This window comes from Caloenas nicobarica, chromosome 9, assembly GCF_036013445.1.
Source record: "Caloenas nicobarica isolate bCalNic1 chromosome 9, bCalNic1.hap1, whole genome shotgun sequence".
NCBI lineage: Eukaryota > Metazoa > Chordata > Aves > Columbiformes > Columbidae > Caloenas > Caloenas nicobarica.
In genome coordinates this window covers 2,991,353-3,005,725 of record NC_088253.1, presented here as the reverse complement: position 1 = coordinate 3,005,725, position 14,373 = coordinate 2,991,353, and the positions used below count along the sequence as shown (strand labels likewise).

Below are 14,373 nucleotides of genomic sequence, written 5' to 3'. Positions count from 1 at the left end.
TCCTGCTTTTGAAGTTGGTCAGCTGATAAAGAAAAAGCAAGCTTTGGCTTTTTGTATTTCTATCCAAGGACACGGTGTGACTCTGAGTCAGTGCAAGTTTCTTTATCGAACAGGATGACTTTTTTTTTAAGAACTAAAACTATGGGTCTGTACATCTTTTTCTGTGACTTATGCCAAACTGAACTTAGCAGACGTTCAATCTTTGACTTTTGTAAAGAGCTTCATTGATAGTGTTGTGGGTCTGGGCGTTCTCTGAAAAAGAAAGCAGCCTCAAAAGAGGGAGACTTGAATTAGAACGCTTTCCCTGATTTAGAGGATTTTCTCTCGATTGTCAAAGGATGTGCCCAAAAGATAGCTGAAATTATTTTCATGATGTGAGTTGGATTATAAATGTCAAAATAAATGCATTGTTCTTAGCTCTGTGACGATATCAAAACCACTCTTGGAAAAATCAGAAACTGGGCTTATATTTTCTTAGCAGACTGGACCTGTAAATCAGTTGTTTGAAGAAGTTTGCATCTTCCAACTTGCTATTTTGCAGCATTTTGATGAGCTTGATAGGATTGTCTTGAATGTCATTTAGTACCATGACCATAGAAACCTGCAGCTGTGTGTGTCAGGAGCAATCCTGGCGTTGGTCACAGGTGGTTTAGGTTCACACACAATCGGTGCATAGGTTTATTTTAAAATAAAGTGTGTGTTAGGAAGCCTGTACGTTCCTCAGTGCCTTTGGCTGCTGTTAGTGCTGCAGACAGGATGAGATGGTTTCTCTGTCTCTATGGCAACAACAGATCCTTTTGCTATCCTGTATCTCCGTGGCCCTTCAGAAATGTTGAAATAAGGTTTGTCCCCTAAACCCCATCAGTCTGTTCAACAAATCTGTAACTGGGTGTTTTCCCCAGGGATCACTCAGAAGTGATGTGGGGTAATTAACATTTAGATGTGTAAATGGAAACTATACCCTTCTTAGCAACATGGTTTTGGTTATTAATTCCAACTTGTGTTTTATGACCATTACTTTTATTTAAATTGATGGCTTATGGAACAGAGATTTCAAACTCACAAGGGTGCTTCTGAACACCCTGCAATGATGATATATTAAAAAAAATGTTACGAGCTTTTGAAAATAAGGCAAAATGGGAGGGATATGTTTAATTCTGTTGAAGAATTCAGTAGCATTAGGATACAAATGAACTTACGTGTTACAACTTGAAGTGAGACTGAGAGCTACAGGAGACACCATAAACCATGTCTTGTATGTGGAAAACAGCTTTATGTCACCTGCTTAGAAAAGCAATTTCTATTTTTAATCTAAAATGGTTTTAAATTTATACCAGAGCTGTATAGCTTTCTTAGTTATCTTCAAAACTGAATGCATACAAAAAACTATAGAAAATGTTTAATTTTTTTTTTTTTTTTTAAGATTAAGTGATTCTATTTAGTGTTCCTAAGACTTAGTTATGATCTCTGGGAAGTCATCAGAAGCTCGTGGTGTTTCTTTTTTTTCTTACCATAAAATGAGTCACAGAACATAAGGACTTTAATAATATGTATGTAATGTCTGTGGAATAAACAAAGTCATTCCAGACAGTAATAATAAACTGTCCTGCTATTGTATAGTGCAAATTGAGATTTTTCTGAGTGTATTAGCTAAGGGTTCTGAAAATAACATATCCGATGATTCAACGCTTTGACTTTTGAAGGATTTGTTATGTTTCAGTGCGCTGCTAATAAGGTGGTTTGCTGGAAGTTTGGTCATTTTTAAAACAGGAACCAGCAGAGCATGTCTGTTTATAAATAAAGAAATCAAAGCATCACCTGTTTGGGAAATGACATAATGAGCCTCTAGTCCACCAGAATCTGAGAGTTTAATTCTTATGTTGATTTTTTTTTTTAAGTGACTGAAAATAAAGTCCATTTACATGTAGCAGACAGGAGCTGCTTTAACACCATGTAATTATGTCCATTGTTGCTCATCTTTATGAATCCTACAGTAGTTTTCAGAAGTACCGAGAGGAAAACTGTTTGAGGAACCCGGGGAGGGCAGCGGTGGGTGGCTCAAGGTTTACAGCTCAAGTCTGGGCTCTGCATTTCACTGTGTGGGTAGTTACACTTTTCTGTGTTTAAAAAAAAAAAAAAAGTTGCTTTAGAAATAAATTTAGAAATAAAATCTAAGTGAGGCCCCTGTGCTGCAAATCATCCTGCACAGAACCTTTCAAACAATTACTCCAGTTACTTAATATATTGTAAGCTAAGTAGTGATTTTAGCTCAGCATTAGGAGGACATGCTTTCTGTTCAATTTTGTGTAAAGTTTCACAATGTTTTTTAAAAGGTATATAATGATTGGCAGTCCTTGAGCACTGATGAAATGTATTGCTTTTTATTCTTGTCTGTAGGAACTTATCATCACATGCTACGTTGGAAACTCCAAGTAGAATGTATATACCGCACTCTCATGCGTTTATAGATTTAAATAATGACTTCACTGCTGGTAAGTCATAGAAGTGTTAAAGACCTTCTTAAAATATTTATCACTAAGTGTACAATGTAATATATTGCAATTTCCTTCTAATTTTTTAGTAACTTTCATTGATGGTTGTAAAGGGTTGGTTCTGGAATGGTGTCTTCAGTAATTATGAGACTTTGCTACTTCTGGTTTTTGTTGTTGGTTTTGTTTTCGTGGGGTTTTTAAAATTACTTTGTTCTAATATCTACAATGTGGAAATTCTTGGTTTTAAAAATAACTGCCAAAATTAATAACCTTATAACATTTCCTACTTCTTGATGATCATTGAATCAGAACCAGTGCTTGTTCTGAATAATTTGTGTTCCCTGTGCTCCATGATGCTCTACTCTGGTATGCAGTTTGCAACTGAATCGGAAGCAAGGCTGGGGCTGCATTTTCTTCACTCGAGTCTGTAAATAGTTTTATAATTCATTGAGAAGAATGTTTTCAAGACTAGACTTAATATTTGTTTCTTGAAGATCGCAGTATGACTTCATTCTATCTTGTTGTAGTTCATTCTATCAGTGATTGAGAAAAATAGCGTGTGAAACTTCATTCTTCTATTAGAACAATCCTATAACCTATTTATAATTCAGCGTTCGCAATTGAGTACCAGAGACGGCTTTTCTTCTGGTAGATCAGCTGTATTCTTCCTTTGAGGGCGGCTTTGTGGTTTGTGTTTTGTTTTGGGTTTTTTGTTTCTTTGTTGTTTTGGTTTGGGTTTTTGTTTGTCTTGTGAAATACGCAATGCAATTTAGCTTTCAATTACCACCACGGATCTATTTATCACTTACACAGACTCACAGCTGGTTCGTGTTGCAGGGCCCTCCCCAGCTCCCCCAGTGCCCCCCCTGCCATGAGCAGGGACATCTGCACCAGCTCAGGTTGCTCAGAGCCCCGTCCAGCCTGGCCTGGGATGTCTGCAGGGATGGTTCAGCCACCACCTCTCTGGCCAACCTGGGCCAGGTGCTCACCACCCTCAGTGTAACGATTTTACACACATCCATGCCTCGTTCGTACTTCCAAGCACATTTAAATATTGTGCTAAACTTAATTTCTTCACACACTAGAATTCTGAAATGCTTTATCTTCTAGTGTGCAGTGTACATTAATTCATATATAGTAATTTTGGAAAGGGAACTTATTTTTTCCCATTTAGTAGCATGGGAATGAGAGAGGAAAGAGTCCATCAGTTTAATTAAGATGCTTAGAAATGTTGGGGATTAAGTTAATTGCTTTAGGGCGTAGTCAGACCATAATATTCGGTTCTGGCACGTTGCTGCATGAAGCTGTCAAGTGGAAATTCCAACTGGAAAATCAAATATACAGTTGCTTACCATAATCAGTGTCATATAATAACCAGTTCTAACACATTTAGTTCTATAAATCCTTTGGAGTTTTGTTTTAATGGCATGGGCAGTGTCAATGAGCATTCCAGGTAGCATTTACAATTAATATCTTGAAATCTAAACTCACAGGTAGGTAATGATGAGAAGTTACGTAGATCAATCACAGACTGAGCAATTTTTGTGAGAGTACTCAGAGGTTTTTGTGACAGCCAAGAGCCTGAAGAATGGCCGGGGAGTTCCAGTTAGTGCGAGTTATATTCAGATCTTCCTCTAGTAAATAGAAATGAGAGTCGGGATCTGTGTGTGGGGAGTGCCAGGAGCTTTTATAGATTCACATGTACATTAATACCTCAAGACATAAATAGAAGCTTCTATGAAGCACTCCCCATAGAAAGATCCTGACTTCGATTTGCTTGTAACAGCAGGGGTATAACACCTAAGACTGAAATATGTGTTACATTCCAGCAACCTGAGGAAAAATTCAAGGAAAATAATTCGTTCTGAGAAGAAAATTTGGAGAAAATATTACCATAGAATTATTTTCTTTCAAATATTTTTTTACTTCTAAGATGTCAATGATAAATTGGGGTTTTTTTGCTGCCTCTATGAAAATGGACCCAACTGCGAACAAGGCATATGTTGCCGAAAAATAATACCTTATCGGTGATATCTGATACTTCACGGCTGACGTGTTATTCCAAGACTGCTGCCAAAAAGAAAAGTCAGTGGTCACCGGGTCCTGTCAGCACATTTCTGGTGGTTCATCAGCTGCAGTCAGTGGTTCGGTGCGGTCACAGCAGATCCAGCTCACCTGCGCTACTGAGCTGGAACAAAACCTCGCTAAGAACAGGTCCTGGTACACATTAAAATTATATTAATTAGGAGGGAGGCATTAATGAGGATGCAGGGGAGTAGTCTCCATGCTGAAATCCTGTTGTCCAAAAGACTTCATCATGTCATTTGATGCTGCTGTGGTACTTTTTGACTGAAAAAAATCGGAGTATTTACTCACTGGCAATGGTACTATTAATGAATGTGGAGATATAGTTGTACCTAAAACAGGTGCACTAAGTTTTGTGTACAATTAGGAGACAAACCTCCAGAATTCACCATCTTTACTTGTTGTTTTGGGAGGAGGTTTAAGACCCTTTTTTAATATTCTGCAATGTTTTGGGGCTCTTTCTGTTCTGTAACAGATGCAGCCAATTCAGTGATTTTTAGCTGGGCTATTTTTGGCAACTCTATCATTATAAACGGCTTAGGAGATTTAAAGTGGGCTTGACATTTAAAAAAAAAAAAAAAAAAGAGATCCTCTCTGGGCTGAGATCTTTTTGCTAGTTTATTGCCTAACCCATTCTCAACCTGCGATATTAAACCCTCAGAACAGAGCTTTTAATTGGCGTGCTTCTCCTGCTCTGGGTAAAATGAAGTTGAATTCTTATTATTTCATTATATGAGGACATGTTCATAAAGATGTTTTTAATCCCTAACAATGCTTCATGAAAGGCTAACCGTGTAAGGATTTTATAATCCAAAAATCCACTAACCACAACAAAGATAATACTGATCTCTCTTGGTGAGATATGAACGAGGCTGTTCCAGACAGTAATGTTGCTGCTGCTGTTTTAAATAAAGCATCGTCATGTAGAAATCTCAGCTTCGTATAATTTTTAATTCAGTAAGTAATTTGGAGTTAGGCCAGGAATTTTATATAATCCATGCAAAAGTTTGCAGTATAAACCTTTTACCAAAGGGTCTACACGTGCTTTATGGTAAATGCAGGATTTTCCTCACACACGTGAAGCGGATGTTACTGCGGGAGGAGTCGGGAGCTCAGGGAATTGGGAGGTGGGAAGGGGTGTCTGCTCAGCTCGCCTGCCAGCAGTGTCACCCGTGTGCCCGCACCGAGACAGGCTGCAAAACAAGGGAAAATGTAGTGACCTTGTTCAAATAGGACTCCTGGATGTCTACGAAGACATACTCACGCTTGTCATCAGTTCTTTTTAACAGCCAGCTTCAGAAAATCATCTCGAAGCTCAGAATCACAGAATCCCAGAGTGTCAGGGACTGGAAGGGACCTCGGAAGCTCATCCAGCCCAATCCCCCCGCCGGAGCAGGAACACCCAGATGAGGTTACACAGGAAGGTGTCCAGGCGGGTTGGAATGTCTGCAGAGAAGGAGACTCCACAACCTTCTTGGGCAGCCTGGGCCAGGCTCTGCCACCCTCACCGGGAACAAGTTTCTTCTCATCTTTCAGTGGAACCTCCTGTGTTCCAGTTTGCACCCATTGCCCCTTGTCCTATCACTGGTTGTCACCCAGAAGAGCCTGGCTCCATCCTCCTGACACTCCCCCTTTCCATATTGATCCCCATGAATGAATCACCCCTCAGTCTCCTCTTCTCCAGCTGCAGAGCCCCAGCTCCTCAGCCTTTCCTCACACGGGAGATGCTCCACTCCCTTCAGCATCTTCGTGGCTGCGCTGGACTCTCTCCAGCAGTTCCCTGTCCTTCTGGGACTGAGGGGCCCAGAACTGGACACAATATTCCAGATGCGGCCTCACCAGGGCAGAGTAGAGGGGCAGGAGAACCTCTCTGACCTGCTGACCACCCCCCTTCTAATCCAGCCCAGGTCCCATTGGCCTTCCTGGCCACAAGGGCCCAGTGCTGGCTCATGGTCACCCTGCTGTCCCCAGGACCCCCAGGTCCCTTTCCCCTATACTGCTCTCCAACAGCTCGTTCCCCAGCTTATACTGGAACCCGGGGTTGTTCCTGCCCAGATATAAGACAAAAGAATTGTCTGAACAGATGAACCTCAAGTGTGTTTCATACAGCATGACAGTTCAGGTGAGTGTTTCCAAACAGGCTCCTCCCGTAAGAGACTTGTTTTATTATCAAAATGTCATAGCCTCAAATGGAAAGATTTGCATCATGTGACTTAAGAAAAAAAGTATTTGAATGGGATTTAACTCTATTGACGTACAGTGAAGGAGGGAGGTAAAAAGTAACTTCTCTTCGCATTAATCCATTCCATACAAAGAAAACAGGAACTCGGTCTTTCTCAGACATGCATTTAGTCCAGAGATAGAGAGAGAATATTTTGTAATTGAATCAACAGTATTCCCAATATGGTCACTGTGCTGAAGTACATTGAAATACAAGCACCAGACCATAGAGAAAAAGTGTTCTAGCTGGAAACTGAGGGGCTTGCCAAAGACCACCCAGAAGTGGTGTGGACATGGGTGCCAATACCAATCACCTGTTTAAAGCTGGACAAGAGACAAATTTTGTCTGTGCCGTTGTTGATCTGCATCGCAGTCAGCATTTTCAGATCAATACTTCGGACCAAGCTGCAGTGTAAATTTGGCGTGGGTCGCCAGGCACACACTGAGTAGACGTGAGCTCCCACAGGTGAATCGAGGGCTTTATCTAAAGCTGAGATTTCTAAGATAGCAATTATTTTGCTGCGTGTCTTTTTTTTTTTTTTTCCTGATCAGTTAATTTGATCGTTTCTAATCAAAACATCTTAAAATATCAGATGTGCAGTTAGGTCTAATGCTGTCTTTCTAAGCAAAAATGTTAGTACTTAATTACTGGGGGAAAAACAAGGTTATTAATAAACAATAAATTTGTATGCACTTGAAGTTCCAAGTCTTTTACCAAGAAATCAGGCCATGGTCCTGCAAATATTTTTTAAACGTTCAAATGTATGGCACAAGCTGCACTGGACTCTGAATCCCTGCAACTTCATACTGTGCATCTGTCAATGTATGCTTGAATTCTATGAAAAATAGCTCATATATTAAATATTCTGTTCCTTATTTGGTTATGTGATTCCAAACTTTGGAAACGCTGCTTTTACAACATATCTGGTGCTGAACACTAGCACATGGTGTGTATAACTGCAGATATTTCTGGAACCGTTTATATAAAATGTAGGAAAAATTATAAATTTGATTTTGGGAAAACTAAAGTGGAAAAAGTCATTAGTGAGAAACAGCTTGCTGTAAGCTAATTGCCAGTCTCCTTAGTGATTTCTGATGGTTAATTTTCCTACATTGTTTTGCTTTGGGAATCTAGAAACCTAATGTACCAGAACATGTACAATGTGTTTTCTTTTTTGATTCCCACGTCTTAGTTTAAATGCAGAAATGGAGATAGTTTTCTTCGTGCACGCCAGTCATTCCAATCACAGGCGAGTTTTGTGTCGCAGTCAGTTAAACCCGCAGACGCCGCAAAGCCCCGTGTCTGACTCTCTGGCTGAATTTTTGGTGAGATTCCTCTCCATGGGAGCCAGTAGCCTCTCGGTATTGAATATTATCATCAAAGCTTATTTTACGCAATAGATCTGCATTTGTTCTCCATTAAAATAACCAGGCTTGTTATATGTGCAAACAAATTATCTGGCCTTTTAAAACTTACCTCAAGTGGCATTTTAAAATGGTGGGGGTGTGTGTACGTATTTGAAGTCAAGTTCTTCTCCCTGGTTTTGTCCTCTTCCCTATGTTTTGTTCCCAAAACATATACAGTAACGCCATGTCACGGTTTCATTCCTTGAACAGGTACATTTTTAAATTTCTTAACTGTTTTAAGCTCTGATAACAGAGCTTGCCTGAGATTTTACAGCAAATAACAGAGGCAAAAAGCGTATCAGTACAAGAGACGTGCTGTATTTTGGAGGACCTCAGTCTATGTCTGTAAAGTCGTGTTTGTTTTTTATTGCTTTTTTACTCTTTACAGCTGTGTTATCTCTAAGTAGAAATGCCCCGTGTGCCGTGATGTCCTGTTACGTCTTTTCCTCCGTGTGTTCCTGTGCAGAGCTCAGAGACCAGAGCTGCTCAGGCCAGCTGCTCCTGCTGCCCAGGTTGGCCGTGGCCCCTTTGCGATACCGCTCGTCTTAACTCCCAACTCCCCTCACGCCGAGAGTTAAAGAATGCCTAGAGACGTTTACTAAAAAAAAAAAAATAGGCATTTTAACTTAAGTTTTTCCCAATCTTTCTAAAAGACCCCATCACCTGTGCTGTCTGCTTAGCAGTTTTAATTTTAAAATTGCCATTATGAAGTGTTTCAAAAGCTATTCCTTCTAAAATTTTTAATTATATGCTGATGTAGACACTTGGGATTACTAATCTGTTTTTATGGGAGGCAATAACTTAATATAGGTGAGAAGTAAATTGGTTCTGCCCCAAACAGCAATTTGTTGAGGGAGCGTGAGTGTGACGATGGGTTCTGCAAGCACACTGAGTGGTTGTTGCTTGGAGCAATATTGTTGCCCTTCTTCTGAAAACAGAGTTTTCTGTCTGAAAACTCACATTTGAAGTGCTAAAAACCAGAGGAACAGTCCCACCCGCTCTGCACTTTCAGAAGCATCACTGTTTGGCATAAATCCAATTTAAAAGTTTTCCATTTAAGTGGTGCTTTTAAATTAATACATAGGGATTTTTTTCTATAGCAATATTTAATAATGAAAGGGATTTTAGTGCTTAATTATATTGTTTGTAATTGTTTATCATCTGCTTTACTAAATAGTTCCAGTAAACACTTCCTAAATTTTGAAAGACCTGTTTGAAAAGCAGAATAAATTCACAACCTCTTTTATTCTAAGCAGATTTCTTAACAATATACAAACACAAATTAGTTTGTTTGTAACACATTAATTCCTTTTGTTTTGCTTAGATTTTTCCGAGGAGGAAGTTACTGGAAGGAGTGGTTCCTTAACTCACTGTTTCATGTGACTAGCACCAAAAATTCATGGCAAGTGAATTGCAAACTCATTAGGGTTGATAATTGTATCTATACTGTAAAAGCTACATTGCTATAGCCAGCAGTAGCTGTGTTCCATTTTCTCTGGTATAGTACTAGTGCCAACTTGCAAACAAATCAAAATACCAAATATCAGAGAGTTTCTCTACCCTAATGAAAAACTTACCAACAGAAGCACAAAACCCATCAAATTTGGTTTTGCATTTCCATGTAGCAAAGAAATAAAACTGACTATATCTAACTTTTTTGCATAAAATTAGGTTTGTGCATACTGAAAGTATTGTGCAACTAATTGTAAACAATGTTTTAAATTTTGGTTTTAAATACTTTTTTACTTCCTTTTAATCCTATTGGTGGGTCAATCTGTAATGTAAATAGAGGAAAGTTTGTAATGTAGGTAGAGTTCTCTTTTACTTGTCCTTAGACTTCATGGCATTTAGTTATTTTTAATACAGTTGTCACCCATTCTGTCAACACATGCAAAACAGAGATTTTTCATCGAGCACGTTATTTCCATACATCAATACACACAGCAGGCATGTTCTTATCCACAAGTACGTTCTAGTTAAAGAATATGCACACACACACCTGTTCTTCCACCTAAATGAACATTTTTTCAGGCATGTCTGAAGTGTGTATGTCTATTTTTGAATTGGGTAATATTTGGTGTATTTTGATAGTGTTTAAAAATAGGGGTGCTTTTTTTGCCCCTTTATTAAGTAAAAGCTCTGAAGTAAACCTGAAATCACTCTGTAACTTAAGAATGTTGCTCAAGCAACATGAAGACAGATGTAGATGCTGAAGGATTTAATTCTGAATTAAAGCCCTTTGACATTACACAGAAAGGTCGAAGCAGCCATTAGTGAAATGAACGCTCCGTCTATTATTAGTACTGGTGTTTATAACACTCAAAAGTGAAGGAAAATAACAGGGATAATCAGAAGTGGACTAAAACCAGCTTCTGTCTAGTTGGGTGTTATTTTAATTTCCTTGTAGCCCTAACAAACCCAAGCAGTGTTTGAAGCAGGGTTTGCAGCACCGTCTGCTCTGTGTTCGCGGGTTGGCTGCAGTTTTGCTGGAGTCCTGTGAGCTCTCTGCCTAAATCCACCGTCAGCTCTTCCCAACTTCAGCTCTGCTTGCTCAGCCCCTTCCACAAACTGCAGCTGTGCTGGAGCCAGTTTGGGATTGGAGAACTGGGAGTAACTTTTGTCCTAGTGACCTGCCTTGCGTTTGAAACGTCCGTCCTGAAAGATAGCCAAGTGTCTTGGCTTTTGCTGTTTTAATGAAAAGATCCACCCAGATTTAGCCAGTTTGAAATGGGGTTTAGAAATGTCTAGTGGGGATTGTTGTTGCTTTCCTTAATTGCTATTATTGCCTTTCTCAAGCAGCATCAGTAGAACAGCCTTTCCTTGCCCCCTTTCCTTGCCCCCTTTCCTTGCCCCCTTTCCTTGCCCCCTTTCCTTGCCCCCTTTCCTTGCCCCCTTTCCTTGCCCCCTTTCCTTGCCCCCTTTCCTTGCCCCCTTTCCTTGCCCCCTTTCCTTGCCCCCTTTCCTTGCCCCCTTTCCTTGCCCCCTTTCCTTGCCCCATGTTCGGATGCATAACTGAGAGCAGGGGGCAAAAGGCAGAGATGATGCACAGGAGGTGGGAATAGAAGTTGGTTGGTGGGGAAGAAATCTAGGCTGAAGGTAGGGTGTTTAGATGGACATGGTGAGGAGCAAATGCTACATGAATTTCTGCAAGAAGAGGATATTAATTGATGGACTTTCAGTTTTTAGAGGAGGACTGACCGAGTGGTGTGTGGAATAGAGAAGCGTAGCTGCGTAAGACTGGGTGGAGAGGAGTCTGGGTGAAGAAGGATGGGAGATGGACCTGCTCTTGGGGCTAGAGCTCTTTGGTTGGAAACTGCCTCTGTGATTATTTCTGCATCTGCAGCAAGAATTGTAAGACACATGGTGCCAGAAGCTGGGAGTTGCAGGAAGAGTAGAAATGCTTTCGCGTTCAAGGTGTTTGAATGCCCTCCTGCATTTCAGTCCATCTTTGCTATGGCATTCCTTTCTTGTGACAGGTAATCTGTCATAATCACACGTTGGGATCTCAGTAGGTGATAATCTGTTGGGCATGTCTATTAGAAGTATCTGGTTTCTGAGCCCCCATGGCAAGAACCCGATGGGTTTTGTGTCCAAGATGAGCCCCCATGAACACCAGTAGTTTGGTAATGCTCCGTCAGGTATATTACATAGAAACGATCAGAAATGGATCTAGTCAACATATGGACATGTTGTCTTCAAATTATTATTTCAATGTTTGTAGATGTATCCAGGGTGACTTCAGCATTGATACAAGGTCGATCTAAAGGCACTAAACTCAATGCAGCCTAGCTGTACAAATTTTACATAGCTTTCTGGGGAGATTTTTTGTCTTCAGTGAGCCGTGCATTGGTACAATGTCCAAATCAGCAGATCCCCTCAAATCAGATGGGTGGAGCTGCTGTGGTTCCTCTGTAATGAGCTTTAGGCTACTGGAGCTTGCAATCCGACACTTGAACAGCTTCCCTTTTTCAAGCTGAAACATTAATTTCTAATGATCTCCATTTCCTTTTTTTGTAAGAATGAATGCTGAATTCAGTGCTTTCCGGTGAATATATATTTACTGTTGGCAAGATTTAGTAGAGCTTGGATAGCAGCATTTTATTACTGAGCAAATTAGAGAACGGCCAAATTTGATCACCAGCTCACTTTTTAGGGAAAGTAAAGAAGTAAGTGAAATGCTAATGCAATGTGATTTTGTGTCACAGCATGGCAGATCTCTTCTGTATTAAGCGTTCGGTATACATTTCAGTCATTTTTCAGTCTTGTGAATCTAAAATGCTGGTAACCTCCTTGATTCTTTATAATTTCCAGGCTACTGGACTATGTTTATGTGTTTTCCTACTGTTTCTATTGGTTTTATGCTGATCACTGCCTGCTAAATCAAAAACAGGAAAACATGTTTAAATGTGAACACACTTCACTTTGCATTCGTTTAAGAGAAACCTTTCCTCTCAGACACTATTGCTTTTTTATTTCTAGCCATTCACTTGTATGTTACATTTCAGGAAATCTGATTGAATCTGACACGAAGATCTTTCCCCATCCCACCTATCAAAGATTTTACTTATCTTTACTGCATCACATCACAAATCCAAAGCATAAGAGATGCCCTGCAGGCTGAGTCCAGTGGTCGGTCCAGCAAATCCAATACTCTTCTTCTGGCAGTGGCCATAGGAAAGTGGCCGGACTGATTTTTTTCCCCCTCTCATTGCCTGTTTCCTTGGTATATCTGCAGAATCTACGATTGGCGTAGGCTTGTTAAAGGTACATCCGTGCATATTGTTTCGAGTATCACTTTATATACCTATTGTCTAATAAAAGTATCACCTTTGTATTCTGTAAATAATTAAGGTCGAACTCCTGTTATTTGATTTTACATCCACAGGTTGTAAATATCTCGCACTGCGCTGCTGTTTGTTTTGTCAGCATTTGACCAGCATTGTAATCCAGCCCTCAATACTTTGCCCATGTGTTTTAAACTTGGAGATCTGTGAGCAGATGATTTTGTTTTCTACAGCTGAAATTGCAACAAGAAGTGCCTTCCAAAGGCAACGTGGCAGCATATCTTTAACCAAGTGACTTTTCCTCAGCATAGGTGATAAGATAGGCATTCCTCGCAGGGAAGAGCGGTTGAGTTTTTGTGATACAGCCAGAAGCAAAACAAAAATGTTGCCGTTTTCAAGATGGTTAGTGCATTAAAATACAAAAAATGTAGGAATGAACTGTCTTCATTGTTCTGTAGTCCAAGTACAGAATGTTGTAATGCATTTGTTAGCACCAGCTCTTCTCCTGCAGCCCTTATATAACAAAGAATTAAGCAATAATAGACACGGACAGGCTCAGCGATAGTGGTGAGAGGTGTGTGCCGTGAACACCGCTCCTTTGGGAAGGAGGTGCTTGCAAGCAGGTTTTGCTATGGCTGTATAGAAAAAGGTATTTATAAATCGCACAAATTCTGAGTTGTTTACTCTCATATGCTTTTGGCTCTTAGGGACAAAAACTTAAAAAAACAGATGAAATAATAGAATAAGCTAGATTGGAAGTAAACTTTGGACATCATCTGGTCTAAAGCATTGTACTGGGCAGAGCTCGGGTTTTCCTGTAGGTTTCTTTCCTACAAACTTGGAGAAAACATTTGTCATTCTGAACTGTACGGATCTGTAAACAGTTTTTTGGATTGTCTAAATTACATTGCATTTTTATGTTGCTGCCGCAAGGAAATATGTTTGTTTTGTGTGCTTTGAAATCTCTCACGTTCTTGATCAAAATGGGAAATCACCTGTACATATTAAGCATTCCATTTGCTTTCTGTGCAAGTGAGTTTAATCACAAAAACATGTGTGAGCCTTTAAGACACGTAGCTTCTAAGAAGGCTTAAGGATGAAAAGGAGAACAGTGGCAATAACCTGCCAGCTGATATTTTATTTAATGAAATATAACAAGGGCAAGTGTAGAGTCTTGCATCTGGGCAGGAACAACCCCGGGTTCCAGTATAAGTTGGGGAATGAGCTGTTGGAGAGCAGTGCAGGGGAAAGGGACCTAGGGGTCCTGGGGACAGCAGGGTGACCATGAGCCAGCACTGGGCCCTTGTGGCCAGGAAGGCCAATGGGACCTGGGGGGGATTAGAAGGGGGGTGGTCAGTAGGTCAGAGAGGTTCTCCTGCCCCTCT

At 40.2% G+C, this 14,373-nt stretch overlaps 1 protein-coding gene across 2 annotated transcripts in view; it reads left to right on the top strand.

The window, feature by feature from the left end:
* The window catches only part of ITFG1 (integrin alpha FG-GAP repeat containing 1), an 87,611-nt gene that overhangs the window by 9,764 nt on the left and 63,474 nt on the right, over positions 1-14,373 (top strand). For both annotated transcript variants that reach the window (XM_065640818.1, XM_065640819.1), the window contains exon 6: positions 2,398-2,492. In XM_065640818.1, coding sequence (XP_065496890.1) covers positions 2,398-2,492 — 95 coding nt within the window. The remainder of the gene's footprint in view (positions 1-2,397; positions 2,493-14,373) is intronic.